At 43.3% G+C, this 19,725-nt stretch overlaps 1 protein-coding gene across 2 annotated transcripts in view; it reads left to right on the forward strand.

Moving 5' to 3' along the window:
- The window catches only part of evlb (Enah/Vasp-like b), a 78,398-nt gene that overhangs the window by 31,919 nt on the left and 26,754 nt on the right, over nt 1–19,725 (forward strand). For both annotated transcript variants that reach the window (XM_079572785.1, XM_079572784.1), the window contains exon 2: nt 14,970–15,138. In XM_079572785.1, coding sequence (XP_079428911.1) covers nt 14,970–15,138 — 169 coding nt within the window. The remainder of the gene's footprint in view (nt 1–14,969; nt 15,139–19,725) is intronic.

The raw sequence follows: 19,725 nt of genomic DNA on the forward strand, positions 1-19,725 counted from the left end.
TTTATCTCTATCATGTTTAGACGCTAATTTATATCTAATGTAAAATCTCAAACGATGGCTACAGTCATCAATTATTTCACCTAAATGTGGTCAATGGGTTGACAACAGCTGGGAACATCTGGATTGTTCATAATTTGCAATATTTGATGGCTAAATGCTAACGACGCTTCTCCTTTTGATTTATTTGGGTGATACCATTGTAAGTTAATTCAAGCAATGTCAGCACACTAAACTGTCCACTGTGCAGGCAACACAATAACTCTATTTTACATTTTAAAATCTCCTTTGGTTTATTATATGTTGTATGTGCAACTAATCCTATATGTCTTTGTAGTTTTGTCGCCTCGATCCAGAAGCACCGGCTGCTGGATTATGACTTGTTTTTTTCATTTATATCTCATTGCTCATTCATCTTTCCTGCACAGCCTGCGTCTCCTCGTGCTGTAGTGGTATTTTCTAGGCCAAGTTGTTGTCATGGTGATGTGTTAGCCTGGACCCGACACTTAGCGATAGCGTGCTTGTAAAATGAGAAAGATCTTATTAGAAGCTGGAGCTATAGTACATTTAGTGCTGCCGTTTTTTTTAATTTCTGTTTGACAAAGAAGATGTCGAACTTTATAACGTGTCACAAAAGGGGGCGTTGCCTAGCCCATGGGGAGATCACACATTTTCACTCTTTTTAGCCGTTTTCTGCTGGACTATAAACATATTTATCACAAACAAATAAAGTCGAGCCACAATCAGGTCCATATGGATGTTTTTTTACAGCTAATTATTCAGTTGAAGCAAAAAACTCATTGCTAATGTTAGCATAGGTAGCATTAAGCTAATGTTGCTTCCTGGTTAGCATTGTCCGTTTTTTAAGTATTTTTGGGCTATTGAACCACTTTGCTCCTCTCCATGTCTTTGTATCTTTATTTAGTGGAACATTATATTCACAATTCAGCATTTATTTAAGTAACTATGGAGAAACAGGAGAAAGTTTAGTTTTTCTTTTAGTTTTCCTCCTCTGGCTGCTTCGAGCATGACCATGGGCAGTTCCAAAGATGCCATCTGTATCTATACTAGTTTTTGTTTCATGGACATAGGCTCGGTAATTAGATAGATAGATATTAACCATAAACCATAAACTCTAGATTTATCAGTTCCCATCCAGTTCAGTAAAAAGTCGTGGCCTCTATTGAATGTTGATGACACATAGACACAACTAAGCTAACTTTTGTTGCCATTTCAGTGTTTAAAGCATGTGAAATCTCAGCACAAGTCAATGAATAGCGGTATTTTCGCCTTAGTCTGCAGAGGTGACGCTGAGGAGGGAGTTATTTTTAGCCCTGTCTGAACCTGTCTTCACGTTGAGTCATTTGTTTCATCGGAGCAGGGCAGGATGTTTGGAACTCCGCTGTCGACTCCGAACCATTTCTCTCTCTTCACTGCCTCCTGTTTCACAACCTCCTTGTTTCACCTCATCAGGATCAGGGCCGAGCGCAGGATTTTGAAATATTGAGGCCCGTCGTGTTGATTCACATTTCAACCGTGTCCCAATATAGATATAGACTATTATCATGTTTATCACACATCAATAAAGTCAAGCCAAAATCGGGTCGAAATGGATGGTTTTTTTTTTCACATCAAATTGTCCAGTAGACGTGAAAAACAGCACTCGCTAGCATTGTTTGCTAACGTTAGCATACGTTAGTGGGGTGCAACAATGCACAGTGCCGCAAAAATCTGATAATATGCATCATACGTTAAGTTTTCTTCTCAATATTAAAAGGAATAGGCCATCGTTTTTACATATAGAGATTTGTTGTTACCTAAGACTAAAGATCTAAGATGTTAGCATTTAGCTCTCCCAGCATATTCCTGTGGACCCAAATGGGGTGAAGTTAGAAGCGACCAAGCTCTTCCACGTTTTCCCTATTTAAATATGGTTACGTGAGTAGTTACATGATCCACGTATACATGCGTTTCCAATGACATCACGCATAGTTCCGGCTGCCATTTTGAAAACCGAAGTAGCATTAGTCACAGTCTGAGTCAGTGTTTAAGCTGCTCAAGACGTTAGCATGCTACCGGTTAGCATCCGTCAATCAACGGTCAATGGCTTCAACACGATAAACACATGTGTGGCTCACATCTATGAACACTTAGGATATACTCAGTAACAGCTCAGCTCTGACCTCTGTCACATGTTGTAGCCAAAGTTGTAGCCAGAGCTGAGCTGTTGTAGCTAAATGCTAACCAGTAGCATGCTAACATCTTAAACGCTGACTCACTGGTTTCTTCACATAAACGTGCGTCTGTGAAGCCGTGTTTTTACTCTTATCTTCTTCAGCAATGATTACGAGTCATAAAAATGTCACTGTCAATCAGATGTCTTTCTTTTATATCCCGAGTAGAGATATTGTTACATGTTGTAGTAGCCTACTGCATAATGCTATTTCGGTATTCATATGGCCGCCATAACAAGAAATGTCACGTGACTGAAAGGCATGTATAGTTACACAAAATTAAACATGTCGATTTCCTAAGATAAAAAGGGGGACTATATTGTAAGGCGTAATAACACCTTAGGAGCACTTCGACATCCGTGCAGTAATATCTCCACACCTAAAGATATACAAAATGTACCGCAAAGTGCTTTACTTTTCATCCATCAATCATTCCTGCACACCATGCTTAGAGTTCATTCCTAGTTTGGCCCAAAGAGACAAATAAACGAGACCTGATAGTAAACACAGCCCAGAATCCGAGCAGACTGCATGACCAGACCTCTGCATTTGTCATGGATATTATTCATAAACATGCCCCGTCGTCTAAACATTCGTGATTCACTGCCTCAGCCTGGAGACGAGACGCACTGTCGTTTCTCGAACAACGGGCTCAGCTGCTCAGATGTTTACTTACGGGTGAAATATGTGCGGTGTAGTAGGTGGGATGTTTTTGCTTCACGACTTTCATTCAGCTCACACAGGACACCGAACTGAGTCGAACAGTCCTGAGGTATTAAGGCGCTGATCTCCATGCTTCAGAATCAGGACCCACTCAGAGAGACTAGATTTGATGAAAACTTTAGCAGTGAACTTTTAAACCCTTCACAAAGTCTTCTGTTACGTCTGAATGCTAAAGAACTGCTCTTCCTTCCCGCTTTTGTTCTGCCTAAATATGTCTTACTCCAACATTTCCAGGAAATCCCCTTTGTTATCATTTGACTAAGTTTCGCTCCTGCTGTGCCGTGTCAGCGGTTCCAACATGGCCGACTTCCAGCACCGGCAGACAGCTCGGACTCAGACTGGAGCCAGCCTCTCCCGCACTCTTCAGACTGGATTGATGGAGATGAGTGTTTAGCTGAGATGAGTGTCACTCGTCGGAATTGCTGCTCGTTATGCCAATTTGGCCCAAATGCAGCGGCTGGATTATTATTACGGGCGCTGCAAAAAGAAATGTCCAAAAAGTGACTCTGAGTCGTTTGGACACATTTTGTTTTGTCATTGGCCAAGATTACTTTGTTTTCAGATACATCAGGCAAGTGTCAATATTTTTCACTTGACTTACTCCATGTATTCCACACCTTTTACAAACAAAAAACATTCTAGTTGAGTCCACTGTTGTGTGACTTGCTGCCACTGAGTAAACGCCGCTGAACAAACAATGTAGCAGTCCAGGGCTCTTTGAGGATATGGCTTCAGTTTTGAAGTAATACATTTAAGACATGCTATTCTACTTTTTGCTAGTGTTTGCTAATAATCTCAAACACATCTTTATCGGTATCTCACCAATGGGCGAGGATTGCGCTTCTGCATGGTCCTCATGGGGAGCTGACATTGCTGTAATACCACCCATTGGTGCGACTCCAAGAGACACTTGGGAGCATTGATTCTAATGGGACTTCAAACGTCCCAAGAACACCTTAAAAGCCTGACTCCAAAGGGTTTTGCTTTTCCTAGAAATCGCTATGACCCATGTGGCAACGCTGGGGTAGGTGAAATAATTAGGTGAAATATTTTTAACCATGCTAGTTTTTGTTTATCAGCCCGAAATTTGAAAGCATTTTACAGTAAATTGAGTGGCTCCAGAACCTGTCAATCAAGCTTTGGAGCTCTGTGGAGGCTCCGCCCGCTCCTTGAGTGCAGGGCTTCCCGCCTTTTTGCCCTTTTAAGGAACAGGCTGCGTAGGAGGAGACAGAGCGGCCATTAAAGTTCACACAGGACTCGGGAACCTTTTTCAATGAATGGGGCTGAATGGGACCCACTCATCTTTATTATATTATATGTATCTTACACAATATTTACGTAAAACAGCTGAAGTTTTATCTGCCCATAATCCCTTTCCTCGTCTCACTCTGTACAGCTGCTTTAAAAAAGAGGAATGTAGGGAAGTTATTGGGAGTAGGGTGGGGTACCGGCACATTTCTTTTGATACTGGTACTTTAACGATACATGGCTTTTGATACCAATACCTGAAAGATATATTTTCCGATACCTATGCTAAAATATGTGAAGTTTAATTCCATAAAAGACACTTTATTTTAAATATGGACCTCGGTAGAAGCTTTAAGAAGGACAGGCGCATGGGAAGATTCGGAGAATACTCAAAGATGCGCAAGCGGCTCGAAACACAACATTTTGATGAGAAAACAACTTTGTAATAGGGTAAAATGCTCTAAAAGTTTTAAGAAGTGATTTAGCTGCAATTCCTATTCAGCCTGATGTCCGTTTTATCTGACCAATCCATATTTTCAGCCGTGCTTCATTTTGAGTTTAGTGACGCCTTGTGTTGCCTTTGCAATGACATCACAAGGCGCTTGATTGTTCATTCTCCTTTTTGGGACTCGGGACTTGTTGTTTTTTTGACATTTTGCCCCAGTCTGTGGAAAACAGAGAGGATTCTGTGGCCGCAAAAACAAACCGTTTGTGGTGACGATTGTGCCGCCAGTGAACACTAAGGTTTCAGCTGTTCCTGCCTCGCTTCGGGCCACAACAAAGGCGACTTCTGTAAAGTCAAACACACAGTATTAACTACTGGAGGAACGGCTGAAAGAACATTTTGATGTATTGAAGTACTGTATCTTATGGGGACACAGTGCATTTGTGTTTGTCAGCACTTTATAACAAGAGCCCATAATCTGATGGACTGCCTTGCGCATTCACCCATGTTAATGTTGCATCCCCTGTTGTGTTTTGTTTCATTCATGCATGTCCCACTCCTCTTTAAGATCTAAAAATGTTTGTGGCATCACCTGCTGATATCACGTTGCCTCCACTACAAAGCATTTCCTGTCAAACAGCTTGCACACATAATTATAGTTATGAAACAAGCCATACACTGACAGAGGTGTCCAAATACGCTTGACTCCATGACATAGATCTTCAATATACAGGTTTATTGATGTGGATCTGGATACAAACAATACCAGGATAGTAAATAGTCGAGTTTATCTCAATCTACTAATGCAAAGAGACAATCTGACAATCTCTCATATGTAAGCAGGTTCTACAGCGTATTTTCTGAGTTAATATACAATATAGTGGCTTATTTCCATTTCCTAGGTTTTAACTTAATGTTTAGGCAATGCTCAGTGTTTACCTGCGCCTCCAGAAACAAACAGATCCCCTCTCTCCGTTTGTCTCGCTCTCCTCCTGGCCTCATCTGTACTCCTTTGTACTGTAGGATCATCTTCCTTGTAAATCCAAGGTCTGAAGTAAACAAGCTTTCGGTCCCAGCGTTTGCTCATAGTTGATTCCACGTGAATAAGTCCGTGAGAGAAAAAAGTTTAAATCCTGCACGCGTGTTGGGCCGTGGTCGCGCTGACGGTGGAGACTGTCTTGATTTCGGCTGCGCGCAGGTGGGTGAAACTCTATGTAGACACTAAAAAGTGAACGCTTACCGGTAAAAACAACTAGCCGCTGGTCCGCTATGGTGTAATGCTGTTTATTGTCCCACCGAAACACGGAAAAGGGGTTCCGCCTTGACATTAATGTTTAAATAAGGCGAGAGGGAGGGAGGGAGAAAGAGATAAACACACACGACTAGTCGACTCTGTAAAAATGAGGTCGACTCTTGCGCAGAAGTCGACTAGTCGACTATTCTGTTCATGGCATGGCATCTCTCTCTCTGATATAAGTCTGTCCACTCAGTCGCAGGAAAGCCGGTCAAATGGGCCCTGTCCAGATCATTGTTGAGCCAAAAATGCAATAGCCTTACACAGTCCACAGAGAGGAGCGTGGCCTCTGCGTGAGGGGACAAGCGGCTTGTGTGGATTAGCCTCTGTTTACTCCCCCACGTTTTCTGTCACTCCACTCATATTTGTTGAGATCTCGAGCAGATGACAAAAATCGAAAAGGCACTTTAAAACCACCGCCACTGAAAAAGGGTATTTCTTTTGAGAGGTACAAAAAGAAGTTCCCAGTGAGGAACCCTGCTGTACTTGTTAGGGAAATCTGGAGCATCTGGAGAAAAGTAAACCCATGCAGAACACGGGGAAAACACGCAAACTCCGCACAAAGGCCCCACCTGGCTTTACAGAGAGCTTAATAACCAGCTATTCGAAAAGGAAAACAACCTCTCCGAACGCGCTTCTAACAGAGAACACATTAGACAAAAGGCTTCTCATGTCTTTATCTTGGTGATCACAGAGATAGCGCGGTTAGCTTGGAGACTGATGCTATCCCGTGTTGATGGTAATCTCAGTCTGGCTGCAGAGGCGTGCTCCGTCTCAAGGTCAGTGTTTGGTGGATGCACTGAGTCTGAAACAATGCGACTTTTGGTGAAACAAACATGGAGCAACAGCGCTGAGAGAGCAATCTATTATTTATCATATGCATCTAGACGTGCCCTCTGTCACATTTTACTGTAAGAATGGAGGTGCAGTAAACCGTCTAAGATCATTATTTTGGAATAGCTGAACAGAAGAGACATAAAAAAACGGGTATAAAGTGATATCACTGCACTTCTGTGGTTTATTGTATAGTTAAACTTTATTTCAATCAAGGGAAAACTGCATTTGAGCCATCTTTCACTGCTGCTGGAGCAACTTCAGAGGCAGTGAATAACACAGGACGTGCTCTTTGTGCATTTTAGATTCAGGGTTCATATTGATGAGGGAAACTGCATCCAGCGCTGCTCACTCGAACTGCTAAACTAGGGCAATTTCTTTTTATGTTATACTTCGTTTTACTGGCATATTTGTCCAGTCATGTCTCTGTGATCAATGCCCACCTTTGAATAAAATCCAGTACCCGTTAAAAATCTTTAAAGAGCGGATGGTCCATTCCCACTGAAGGCATTGATTTATGAATGAACACATATGGAACTATATTTTAAACAAATAGAGGTGAAATCAATTCTTCAGCCGTTTGCTTAGATCACTGCTTTACACATTTTTTACATTTTCTCAGTGAGCTTAACCATGCAGTCACAATAAATGTTTTTCACTTCACAGACTGTGGAAAACCATTTCAGGGGACGACCTTATGAAGCTCATTGGGAAAATGATAAATGGCAATTTTCTAACATGTTTTAGACCCAACGTTCCGCCTGGTGCAACAACAGCATTGTTCAAAGTGAAGTTAGTATGTTGTGTACAAACAACGGTGCGCCAGTGCTTGTGCCGGTGGCCTGAGGGCGTCGCTTAGAGAAGAAAGGGGTCGGCTGAGGCGTGGTGTGCTACAAACAACGCAGACAACGAGCGCTTGCTGCTTCCTTATCACTTTCTCCTTCTTAAATCAACATCACGTGCAGCCTTGTGCATCTTATTTAGCGCTCACAGGACGGACTATTTCTCCCACTGTGAGTTAAACACTGTCCATCTCAATTGTCCCGCTCTTGTGTCAGTATTAAAGAGCACGGGGCAAACTCCACGCTGCAAAACAACCCCCCACACACACAGTAGTGACCACTGCTGGGAGTCTGTCCAGCAACTTATTGTGCCAGGTATAAAGCTGAAGATTTCACATAAGGCTCCCCAACTGTGCAAAAGTCTCATCTACACTTTGCATTTAGAAACCATTCCCTTTTTTGTTTCCTTTATAATCCCACATGTGCATTCATAGTTTAATTTCTTCAGTGAGATTTACACACTGTAAATAGTGTTGAAAATAAAGTAAACCTTTTGACGGGTACTCTACAAGCTTGAAATGAATACTAAATGTCAGTTTCCATGTTAAATGTCTCCACACTGAACTGACTGTTAGCTCAAGCTTTATGTTCAGTTCTTTCACATGCAAAGGATCAAAATTGTGCCACAGTCAAACCCGTGGTGTAAATATAACCCTATTCAGAGCTATATCAAGCAAGTCAATGTACACAATAGGGGGCAGCAGAGGGAAATGCTATCATTACAGTTTTCTTATTCAATGTTTCTCATACAGAAATTCCTGGAGAACGCGCACTGCAGGCTTATCCCACATTTAGGCACTTCACACCACACCAAGCTAAATATCTGCAAAAACAGAAATAAATTAAAGCAACGTTGAATGTAATTGGCCGCCGCATGCCCTGAGACTCCCAGAAAAGCACCGGAGTCAGAGATAAAAAGGGCATTATGTTAAAGCAATTACTGCGTTCCGGGTAAACTCCGGTGGTGCAGCGGTGAATTATTCATGTGTTTATATCAGCACAGACCTCATTAATGTGAACCTGCGCTCGTGTCTGCGGCTCAGCAAACCAGCCCATGGACCACATCGGAAAATATACCTATGTCGTTCAAAATCAGTGTGGTTGCAACAAGAGAAAGTATTTGCCTTTTTGTCGTTAGATTTATTGTCAACTGGAGTATGGGTAAAGACACATTCCTCCAAACTACAAAACTCGATGCCACGGCCAAACTGGACAATTATGAAGTCCCATAAAGACTATCAAATAAAAATTTTGTGATAAATGCATTCACAGAAAACATACTTGGCCATGTCAATACCTTTCTGACCTTGCAGAGACCTATAATGTAATACATTTGACCAGTTTCAAAAAGCCAATAAGATAATAACGGTTTGCTGATAATGTAATAAGTTAGTACATTGTTGGTTATAGTTTTTATAACAATATTATATATTAAAATTAAAATCACTCACAAAGGTAATACATTCCACTAATAACTTAATAATACATACATTTAACAGATTAAACATTGTTTTTGTTCAGGTTTCTAAAAGAATGTTAGATGGCCTATAGTAGGGTTATAGGCAATTTTATCAGGCCCGTCAACCAATGGTTTTGTATAGCCCAATATCACAAGAGGAGTTGCCTCAGGGCTGCACCAACCATTAAGGCAATAAAACAGAACAGTGAATAAGACAATGTAAAGTTCAAACATAATGTCCAGATACCCAGGTGGCGACGAGCGGCATGGATGTCCCCTGTCCTTAGACTCTCCAGCACGGCGAGGAAAAACTCAAAAACCCAGAGGGAGAAAAGAGAAACTTCGGGGAGAACCACAGAAGGAGAGATTGACTCCCATGGACGGACAGGCTATAGACCCAGGGCCGAGGCTCCCTGCAGCATTGTGATTGCACACAACAAAGTTCTAAACCAGGGGTGCCCAAAGTGGGGCCCGCGGGCCAAATTTGGCCCGCCGAAACAATTCTGTTGGCCCACCAGAGAGTGACCTACTTTTGTGCTTCCATTCATTCTCAATGGTAAATATGGATGCAGTACACCTTTTGACCACCAGCGTCAAATTGGGGGCGCTGTTTTACTCCTTTCGCAAAGTTAAGGAAACACTGTTGTGGTGTATTGGTATTAATCAATTACAGAGTGTTGTAGCAGCAACTTTCACAGTTTTCCAACTTTTATTGCAAAGGTTGTTAACATCGCCAAAAGTATATGTAAAATAAAATCACTTATAAAAGAATTGATGCTGAACTGACACTTTCAAAATAATCCAATGTGGCATTTTCTTTGAGTTAACAAATGAGGCAAAGTTACTGTAGGTGCTGTAGATACAGGTGTTTTTTTTTTTGGCACTAAATTGCTACAATTGTTGGTCTTGTTCTACTAAAATTAGGTTTGTGCCATAGTCCTATTTGTTTTAATATAGCATGTTATTTGCATTGATAGAATCAAATGCAAATATGGGCTATCGAAAAAATAAAAAGTAAATAAAATAAATTAGCTTTGTAATTTGCAGTTAAATGTGTTTTTCGTGCTTGACATCGCCGTGTTTGGCCCGCGACTCACAGGCACTTTTTCATTTTGGCCCTCGGAGACAAAAAGTTTGGGCACCCCTGTTCTAAACATTAAACATTGTAAATTTCAATCAAATTGTCACAAGACCTCACTGGCCCGCGACCAAGCAAGCTTGTCCACTCCTGATCTATAGTAAAGGTACCTCTTCTTCTGTTGAAAGTCTTATTCCCACATCAACAAATCCCCCCAGATCGTAATCCTAATCCAACAGATATAAATCATCCAGACCATAGACCTTTAACTCTCGATCTGTAGATGGGTCCCCAGGGTCAGCACTGCGACCTCCCACTGCCCCTGATGTGGCATTGGCTTTGGTGGATGGATCAAACCCTTAACCTTAATAAACAAACTCTCACACATGGGATTAAGTGGTTCCAAATCCCAAATGAAGATTATCTTAATTGTAGGACATTCTTGCTCCCAGGCTGCCGCTTGGTCACAGCTGCCTTTGGGCCTCCATGTGCCGAGAAGGTGAAGCCTCTCTATCTTTCATTTATTCATACCCCGCTCTGCGCTGGTTAATCTTTCAGCGGCACATGCGAACACGCGCGACCGTCCCACAACTGTCACTCGCCGCCGCTCGCTCCTTGATTTTCTTTTCCAGTCACTTCGCGGCTTCTTCTTCTCCTCCCGATATAGTATTTGCCTCGACTGGATTCTCGAAAGCCTGATTTATTCATGATGTTGGGATCTTGGTGCCATTTCCAGCTGGTCGCAGAGAAGTCCCTGTTTAAATATTAACTCGTGCTGACAAGTTTGGAGAAAATGAATTAAACACACAATTGCTCTGACACTTTTGCAAATACTGGCCTCTCGTGAGGAGCTTTTGAGCTTTTTGACATGCCCTGGGTGCAAAAGGGACTCATATTGACCACTTTTAGGTAAAATTCAGAATATTAATCTTGGTTTTGATGTTGCTCTCTGCCCATAAGAGAAAAAAGCCATTCAATTCACTGTTTCTATTTTTATGTAGCCTTTATTTAACATGATTAATCACATTTTCGTGTGTGGGCATCTAAATTTGATTTGCTGCTACCGTATAAGCCCTGTATAAATCAAACTCGCATCCAAGAATCCGAAACCTTGACAGGATTCTTGGATGTGAGTTTAAATACTTTTTTAAAGAATAGCCAAGTTTAGAAAGCAATACTAAGTAACATGTTTACCTTAATAAATCCTTTCCGTAGTCTCTCCGGGGGTAATGCAAGTGTGCAAATGTGATGATTGGGGGGTCTTTCATCTCCCCTGGTGTCTCTGGCCTGAAATCCATGCTTGCAACTTGACTGCCACTGGGTCAGAGTCACCAATACACACTAATGGAACCACAAAGAAGAAGCTAACAGGCTAACAGGCAAAGCTAACTGTGAGCTAGCACCACTTAAACAGTATTTACAGCCAAGTTTGAATGAAAAATATTATCTCCATTGTGTAATTGGATGTACAATATCCCTCTCTCCCTTTGTCTTGTCTGGCAGCGTAGTATTGACTCTCACAGACAATTAATTAGCAAAAAGGCGCAACGAATGCTACGACACCTGTAGTGGCGCTTATGGCCTCTAGGGGCATGAGTTACTTAGTACTTCTTTAAGCCACAGAGACATTGAGAGGAGCAAAGTGGTTCAACCGCCCATAAATACTTAAGAAACAGAGAATCCTAATGAGGAAGCGACGCTAGCTTCATGCTACGTTTCCCCCCCCCCCCCAGCCTCAGTTACGCTCTTGTCCAGTTTAACGTGGCCTGGAGTTGCTCACATGGAAAGCCCCTTGTCGTAATTTCTAGGATCTGAAACCCACACAATGCCGTCCTCCCCACATTACCCCGCGCTCAAACGTCAGCCGCACACTCTTACACACTCTCGCTGCACGTTCTTCTGAGGATTTTTTTTTTTCCCTCTGACGCAGCTCTTTTGCTCTCAGCCTTCAGGGTCGTTCCACTAATTTTAGCTTGGCACCGCGGCAAAGAAGCAGATGGGATTTTTTTTTTTTCTCTTTTTTCTTGCGAAGCTGATTTGCAAGTCTAAAACGCATTCTGTTTTGCACCTTATTCTGTTAGTCTGTCCGCTTTGATCTTTGCTCACAGGGATCCATCAGCCCATGACGGTTAACTTGTTTGTCAGACACAAGAACGGGAGTTAAAATTATGTGTAGTCAAGAATAATTTTAATCTAATTTGGCACGGAGAGCATTTAAGCCTCACAACATCAGGCCGGAGAATAACCGCAGCTTATTTTTGTCTGCATTTCTGTATCTCTCCCTATCAAATAAACCTCATCATCATTTTTGTTTTGAAAATACTACGACTAATAAGACTAAAAGCAGATGCTGGACGAGTGTGTGATTCGGATTAGACTCTTAGCCCAGTGCAGGATTAACAAACTGAGGGCTGGCCCTGTTTGTCTTTTATCCACAAACAAAACACTTGAGTCTCTTAATCCCTTTTTTTTTAACGATGCTCGGTTTTCGATACTGATACCTGAACAATACTTTTTCCGATACCTATTCTATTTGTCATCCAGAGCCAGAAAACAGAACAATAATGTGTGGAAGACCTGCAAATTTACAATATCAGCTTACTCTCCAATGTCAGGAAATGTAATGTGTGGAAAAATTGGGAGAAAAATAGGGGAAGAAAGTGTGGCAAAATTAAGGGGGAAAATTGTTAACAATGGGGCAGGGCTTGGGAATAAATTGGGGAAAAATTGGGAAAAAATTGGGCAAATATTAGTAATAAAAAATGAGCAAAAATGAGGGAAACAAATTGGAAAACTGATTTTTTTTTTTTGAAAAAGTGGAGCAAACATCGGGCAAAAAAAGAAAACAAATTTAAAGAAAAAGGGGAAAGTATAAATACAAAATGGGCAATATTAGGGGGAAAAAACATGTATTCAAGCTGAAACAACCAAGTCACTTCCTTTAATGCTGTCCCTGGACCGAATCAAAACTTCAAAACTTGGATCTAAAGATATAAGATTGATTTTTTCAGTAGTACCTAGATCCAGAGTTCAGTCACTGATATAGACTGTAGAATAGCAGTGGACTAAGTAAAGGTGTCTTCTCCCATTGTGTTCAGCGCGGGCTAACGTAAGCTAATTCATGCTAGGAGTTTGCCTCGTTTTTTGGAGCCAGCTGCCATATTTAGAACAGAGGGAAAATAAAAACAGCGAAAGGGAAACATAGGACACATAGCACTTGTTAAGACAAACACGTGGAGGTGAGAATGACAAGCCTGTGTCCAATAATGACTTAAAGAGGGGCAAAAAGGTTTAAGTGGAAAGTAACAAGCCAGCCTCCACTTCCTATTAGGCTAATAGCAATGATACGACCCTGTCTGTTGTCACTGAGCTTTAACTACTGGAGGCTGTGCTATAACACTGATTAGTACTTGATCAGGGAGAGGAGCTGTGATTGTGGAAGTAATACAGAGTCCCTTTAGATTCATTTCCAAACTGGTTTTAGCATAAGACTCGGTCAACCTTCAATGTGGGGCTTTTTGTGTTTTCTGATGATCGTCTTGAGAACAAAAACAGCTTTTACACCAATGTGTCAATAAAAACAATAGAGGTTGTGTAAATGAGCCACCGTTTTTACATACTGAGATATGTTCTTACCTTAGCTTAGACGAGTTCATTTGTACTTTTCTGGTCTTCACACAGTCACGTAAACACAGCACAGACGGCGTTAGCATTTAGCCTCTCCTCCTCTCCACTGTAGCTCCAAACCAGGTGAAGATAGAAGCTACAAAGCACGTTTTCCCTATTTAAATATGGTTACATGAAGTGTTACATGATAAAGTATAGTTACACAAAATTAAACAATGTGGATTTTCCAAGCGGATATAAGGGGGAACTATATTGTAAGGCGTAATAATACTAGGAGTACTTTGGCGTCTGCATAGTAAAGTGAAGATATTTATGCGTGGATGCTGAAGTACTAGGTATTATTACGCCTTGAAATATAGTTCTCCTTTTTATCCGCTTAGAAAATCCGCATTGTTTAATTTTGTGTAACTAGACTTCAAGTAACACTTCACGTAACCATATTTAAATAGGGAAAACGTGAAGAGCTAGGTCGCTTTTATCTTCACCTCGTTTGGAGCTATGGAGGAGAGGCTAAATGCTATCGCCGTCTGTGCTGTGTTTACGTGACTGAGGGCATGCGTGAAGACCAGAGGGGTACAAATGAACTCGTCTAAGCTCAGGTAAGAACAGTATGTAAAAAGAGTGGCCTACTCCTTTAAGAATTTATCAGTCAAAGATAAAAACAGCCTCAACAACATTGTAAACATCAGCTAAAAAAAATAATCAGTGTTCAGATGTCGAGCTTAGCTTGTGTAGCAGGCAGGTGTGTAGCAGGCAACTATGAGCACTGACAGATAACTATGATGTTCATTGTTGTTTGACATGCTGTGGATTGTATATTTTTGTATCTATATTTTCTATTTTAAAAATGCCGGCTACAAACATAATTGTCCTCCTGGGATAAATAAAGTTTTCTGAATCTGAATCAATCCTGCTGTTCTGACATGAATGACAGAAAAAAGACACTTGAGGCATGGTTATCCACGTGGCTTGTAGACAAAAAAATCACCAGAAAAACTAAAGAAAGACAGTTTTGACACTTGATTACAACATGTTTACCTCATATTGGAACACAAATAGGTCAAGTTTATGAAATATTTATTATAAAGCTCACCCTATCTATGAAGGATGACTCTGATTTCCCCTCAGAACCAAAAAAAAACAAAAAAACACTCTAATTGTTTGTGCTTTCTCTTCTTGTGTGTGCAGTGAGCAGAGCATTTGCCAGGCGCGCGCCTCGGTCATGGTCTACGACGACACCAGTAAGAAATGGGTGCCGATCAAACCTGGGCAACAGGGCTTCAGCCGCATCAACATCTACCACAACACGGCCAACAACACCTTCAGAGTGGTGGGCGTCAAGCTGCAGGACCAGCAGGTAAAAACAACGCCGAACACAACATCTATTACGGCAAGGAGAGAGATTTCACCGCCGGAGCGAAGATTGCAACATCCGAGTGCTATTTATGGACCGAGATTCAGAGATCGTGCTTTGAAGTCACTTGAAAAACAGGCTCGTCATCAAAAAGAGAAAGTGTCTGTTTTGCTTTGCTTTCTGTGTCACAATGGGAACATGTTAATAAGCGCGATGCAGTAAATAAAAAATGACAGAACAAGATGGCAACAGCATGATAACAAGCAATCAAGGAGCGTGCGGTGGATTGAGAAGGAAAGGCTTAAACGACAGGCACAAAACGATAGACCGAAGTGCAATTGTTGCCCCCTCGAAATCACCAGGGAGAATCAGTTGGCTTTTCAAAGTTTATTTTGAGCTCAAATATTTACAGAAAAGAAAAAGGGTAAACATAGGTCCCCTGTGAATAAAGAATAAAATAGTTTAGCGTACTATGGATTAAGTTAAAATGGATACAGACAAAACGACACTTACACGTCCCAGATGTGACAAGGCTTAGGCCACGGCCCGACTACTGCGCCACAGCTTCTGCCCTGAGGCTGTGGGCCTAGCTCTTTTAAACTAGAATAAACAGGTCACGTGATGGACGCGCTTCCGGTTTCAATTATAAAACGGCAGTGTTTAATTTAGCGAAAAGATTAATAAATACTGTTATTTACAGTGAACCATTTACCAACAATAAGAAAGCGCTTAAATACTTTGTCGAAAATGGGCTGACAACACCCTCCCCCACTAAAAATAATGTTAAACCAACATTCCCTTAATTCTACTGGGGGGGTCTTACTTGACTTAAACCATAAATTGTAGCAAATAAACAATTTGAACCACAACAATACTTCACAAAAGAGTCCAGGCTAAATGAATAGTGTCCGTTATCCAAGAGTCCTTTGGCACGGCGGTACGCGCAGGTTTAAAGGTCCATTCCCGTATTTGGGTAGATAGTCCGTTGAAGCATTGGTGGGCCCCAGAATCTTCAGAATTTACTCAAGGAAAATACCTTCTACCCAAATTTTGTAGCAGCATAGCAAACCAACTAAACAAATAGCATGTTACTTAAACAATAATTAAAGTACATTTACTACTATTGCACACAAGCCACATACTTTAAAGTGCAAAGTGCAAAGTGCAACTCAATTAGCAGGTACATAAAGTGCGTGTTACTACTGCATTACGACTGGGAATTAAAAAGGATATAGGTTGGCCGAGGTGCTGAAGAAGCCGTCTCGGACCCTTGCTGGTTTGGACACACCGACAGGACAGGTCTGCACTTCCCGGACCGTGGGCTCACCAAGCTGGTCGTAGGTGTACAAGCGCCTGGGCCGTCTGGTTCTGACAGGTCTTGCAGATCCCTCCGAGGAGTCTGAGGAGGATGCCTCTCGCTCAGATGAATCCGCTTCCTGTACTGGCTCTGGCTCCGGCTCAGGAACAACCTCTGGGATCAGGATCACCACTTCAGCTCTCTCCTCAGCAGGTGCAGCTCCCTGTTCCGGCTGTCTTGGAGTGGGGACTCTCGGTTGGAACTCTCTGGCAGTTGGGTTGAGCGGCTGAAGAGCGGGTTGGGGTGGCAGGACGAGATGGTAGTCTTCCTCACTAGAGCTCTCTGTACCTGCAGGCTGGATGTTGCACTTACCACTTGTCCCTCTTCCTGGCGACGTTCTGGTTCTCCTGCTTCTCCTTTTAGGGTTGGGGACGACAGGCGCTGGTTCAACCAGGTAAGGACAAGGTAAGAGTAAGTTTCTGTGCAGCACACGTCTTCTCCCTACAGCATTCAGAGGCTCAACCACATAGACAGGGCTTCCAGGGCCTTTGCTCTCCCTCACCACATGGACAGTGTCCTCCCAGTGACTGCGGAGCTTCCCCGGACCACCTCGAGGCGTGAGATTTCTCACCAATACATGGTCACCCGGGTTCAGCGTGGAGCTCCAGGCGCGCTGATTGTAATAATCTTGGCCCTTTTTTGCAGACTTCCTCATGTTCGTCAGGGCAATGGCATAGGCTTCCTGCATTGCCTCTCTCCACTTCTCCGCATAGCCAGCAGGGGTCTGTTTCTCTGCGTCACCGAGCTTCTTGGGAAACAAGAGGTCAACTGGGAGGGTTGGTTCACGTCCAAAAAGCAAGAAGAAAGGGGAGTACCCTGTCGCCTCGTGGATGGTGGAGTTGTAGGCATGAACTACTTTGTTGAGGTGCTCCTTCCATCTGGCCTTTTGTGTCTCCTCCAGTGTCCGCAGCATACTCAACAGAGTCCTGTTAAAACGTTCGGCAGGGTTAGCTTGGGGGTGGTAAGGTGTAGTGCGAGAGTGTTGAATACCACCATATTCCTGGAGCTTCCGAAACAGCTGGTTCTCAAACTCTCTCCCTTGGTCGTGGTGGATCCTGGATGGAAACCCAAAGCGTGGGATAAATTCGTCAAACAGCTTTCTGGCAGCAGTTTTCCCGGCCTTGTCTTTGGTTGCGTAGGCCTGAGCGTATTTAGTGAAATGGTCCACTAAAACCAGGATATACTCTTCCCCTCCGTTGCTTTTCTCCAGATGTAAAAAGTCTATTGAAACCATCTCGAATGGCGCAGAAGTTTCAATGCTTTGAAGTGGTGTCCTTGTGACTCTGTTGGGCCTTTTGTTTTTGATGCAGCTGCAGACACGTGTAACGTAGTGCTCCATCTCCTGCCTCATTTTTGGCCAAAAGAAGCGCTCTCGGGCCAGGGCCACCATCCGGTCAGCACCCAAGTGTCCCATCTCCTCATGGAGGTACTTGTACACCAGGGGCTTCAAGGGCTCTGGCACCACCAGTTGCAGCCTGTTGTTGGTCTTCCTCCACAGGAGTCCATCTTCACCCAGCTGCAGCTTTGGCCATTCTCTCAGGAGAACCCGGACTTGCTCACTCTCTGCAGCTTTGTCTCTGTACTTCAGGTAAGTGTTTTCTCTTTTCAGGTTAGAGACCCTCTGGATGGCTGGATCTGCATTCTGCTGGGCCTGGATGTCTTGGATGGAGAAGGGCTGAAGGGGTGGTACAGCACTGCCATCTGGTGGTAGGACATCCACATTACAGGTGACAGCAGAAATCCAGTTGATCTCACCTGTTTGGCTGCTTTTGACGGCTTTACAGATGTTGTCCATGACCTCCGGCTCACACTCTTCCGTGCACTCCTGCATGATGGTTCTGATGGGCTTAGGTCTGCGAGAGAGAAAGTCAGCATCTGTGTTAGCTGTTCCAGGTCTGTACTTGAGTGTAAATCTATAGTCTGCCAGCTCTGCAACCCAGCGGTGACCCGTGGCATTGAGTTTTGCCGACTTGGTAACGTAAGTGAGTGGGTTATTGTCACTGTAGACTGTGAAGTGTGGCGCGTGGAACAGGTAGTCACGGAAACGCTCTGTGATGGCCCATTTCAGTGCGAGGAATTCCAGTTTTCCTGAGTGCAGCTTGTAGTTCTTCTCTGCAGGCGTCAGGGTTCTGGATCCGTAGCCAATCACTCTCAGTGCGCCATCTTGTCGCTGGTACAGCACAGCACCGAGCCCTTGCTCTGAGGCGTCAACATGGAGAATGAAAGGCTGCTCGAGGTCTGGATATGCCATAACAGGTGGATTTGTAAGTTGGTTCACAAGCGTCTCTAAAACTGCTCTGTGTATTTCTGTCCACTGAACCGGAGAGGAGGGTGGGAGCTGAGCACCTGAATGTTTTGTCCCCTTTTTGTGGCAGTGTTTTGGCTCACCTTTGGGCTTTGCCAGCAGCTCATACAGTGGCTTTGCAGTCCTGGAGAAGTCCTGGATGTAAGCTCTGTAGTAGCTCAAGAATCCCAGGAGCTTCCTCACCTCTCTCACTGTAGCTGGGGTCTGGTACGTGAGCGCCATTACTGCCTCCACCTCTCTTGGGTTCATCCTGTATCCTTCTGCAGAGATCACACGACCAACATACGTTACTTGTGGCTTAAACAACTCACATTTTTCGGCTCTCAGCTTCATCCCACAGGCTCTCTGTCGCCGCAGGACTTGTCTGACGTTTTCCACATGTTGGTCAAATGTGCGGCTGAAAACAAGGACATCATCCAGATAGGGCACACAGACTTCATCCCTCAGATCTCCCAGGCATCCCTCCATGTGGCGTTGAAAAGCAGCCGGGGCATTTGAGAGGCCAAAAGGGATCCTGGTCCACTCATAGAGTCCCCATGGCGTAATAAAGGCTGTATATGGTCTGCTCTTCTCGCTCATGAAGCCTTGGTGGTATGCTTTGCCCTGGTCCAGGACGGTGAACCAGGAGTTTCCACCCAAGTTTTCCAGGATTTCTTGGATCCTGGGGATGGGATGACGGTCTGGCCAGGTCTTCTCATTCAGCAGCCTGTAATCAATGCATAACCGGAGAGTGCCGTCCTTTTTCCTGACGCAGACTACCGGTGAAGAGTAAGAGGAATAGGACTTTTGAACCCAACCTCTACTCAACAAATCCTGAATGTGAGCCTTGACTTCCTGATACAGGTGTCGGGGTATGGCATTGTATGTTCTTTGGACAGGAACAGAGTCTTTCAAATTAATGTCCATTTGCAAACCAGTGACACAACCA

The sequence above is a fragment of the Gobius niger genome (assembly GCF_951799975.1).
Source record: "Gobius niger genome assembly, chromosome: 15".
Taxonomy (NCBI): domain Eukaryota; kingdom Metazoa; phylum Chordata; class Actinopteri; order Gobiiformes; family Gobiidae; genus Gobius; species Gobius niger.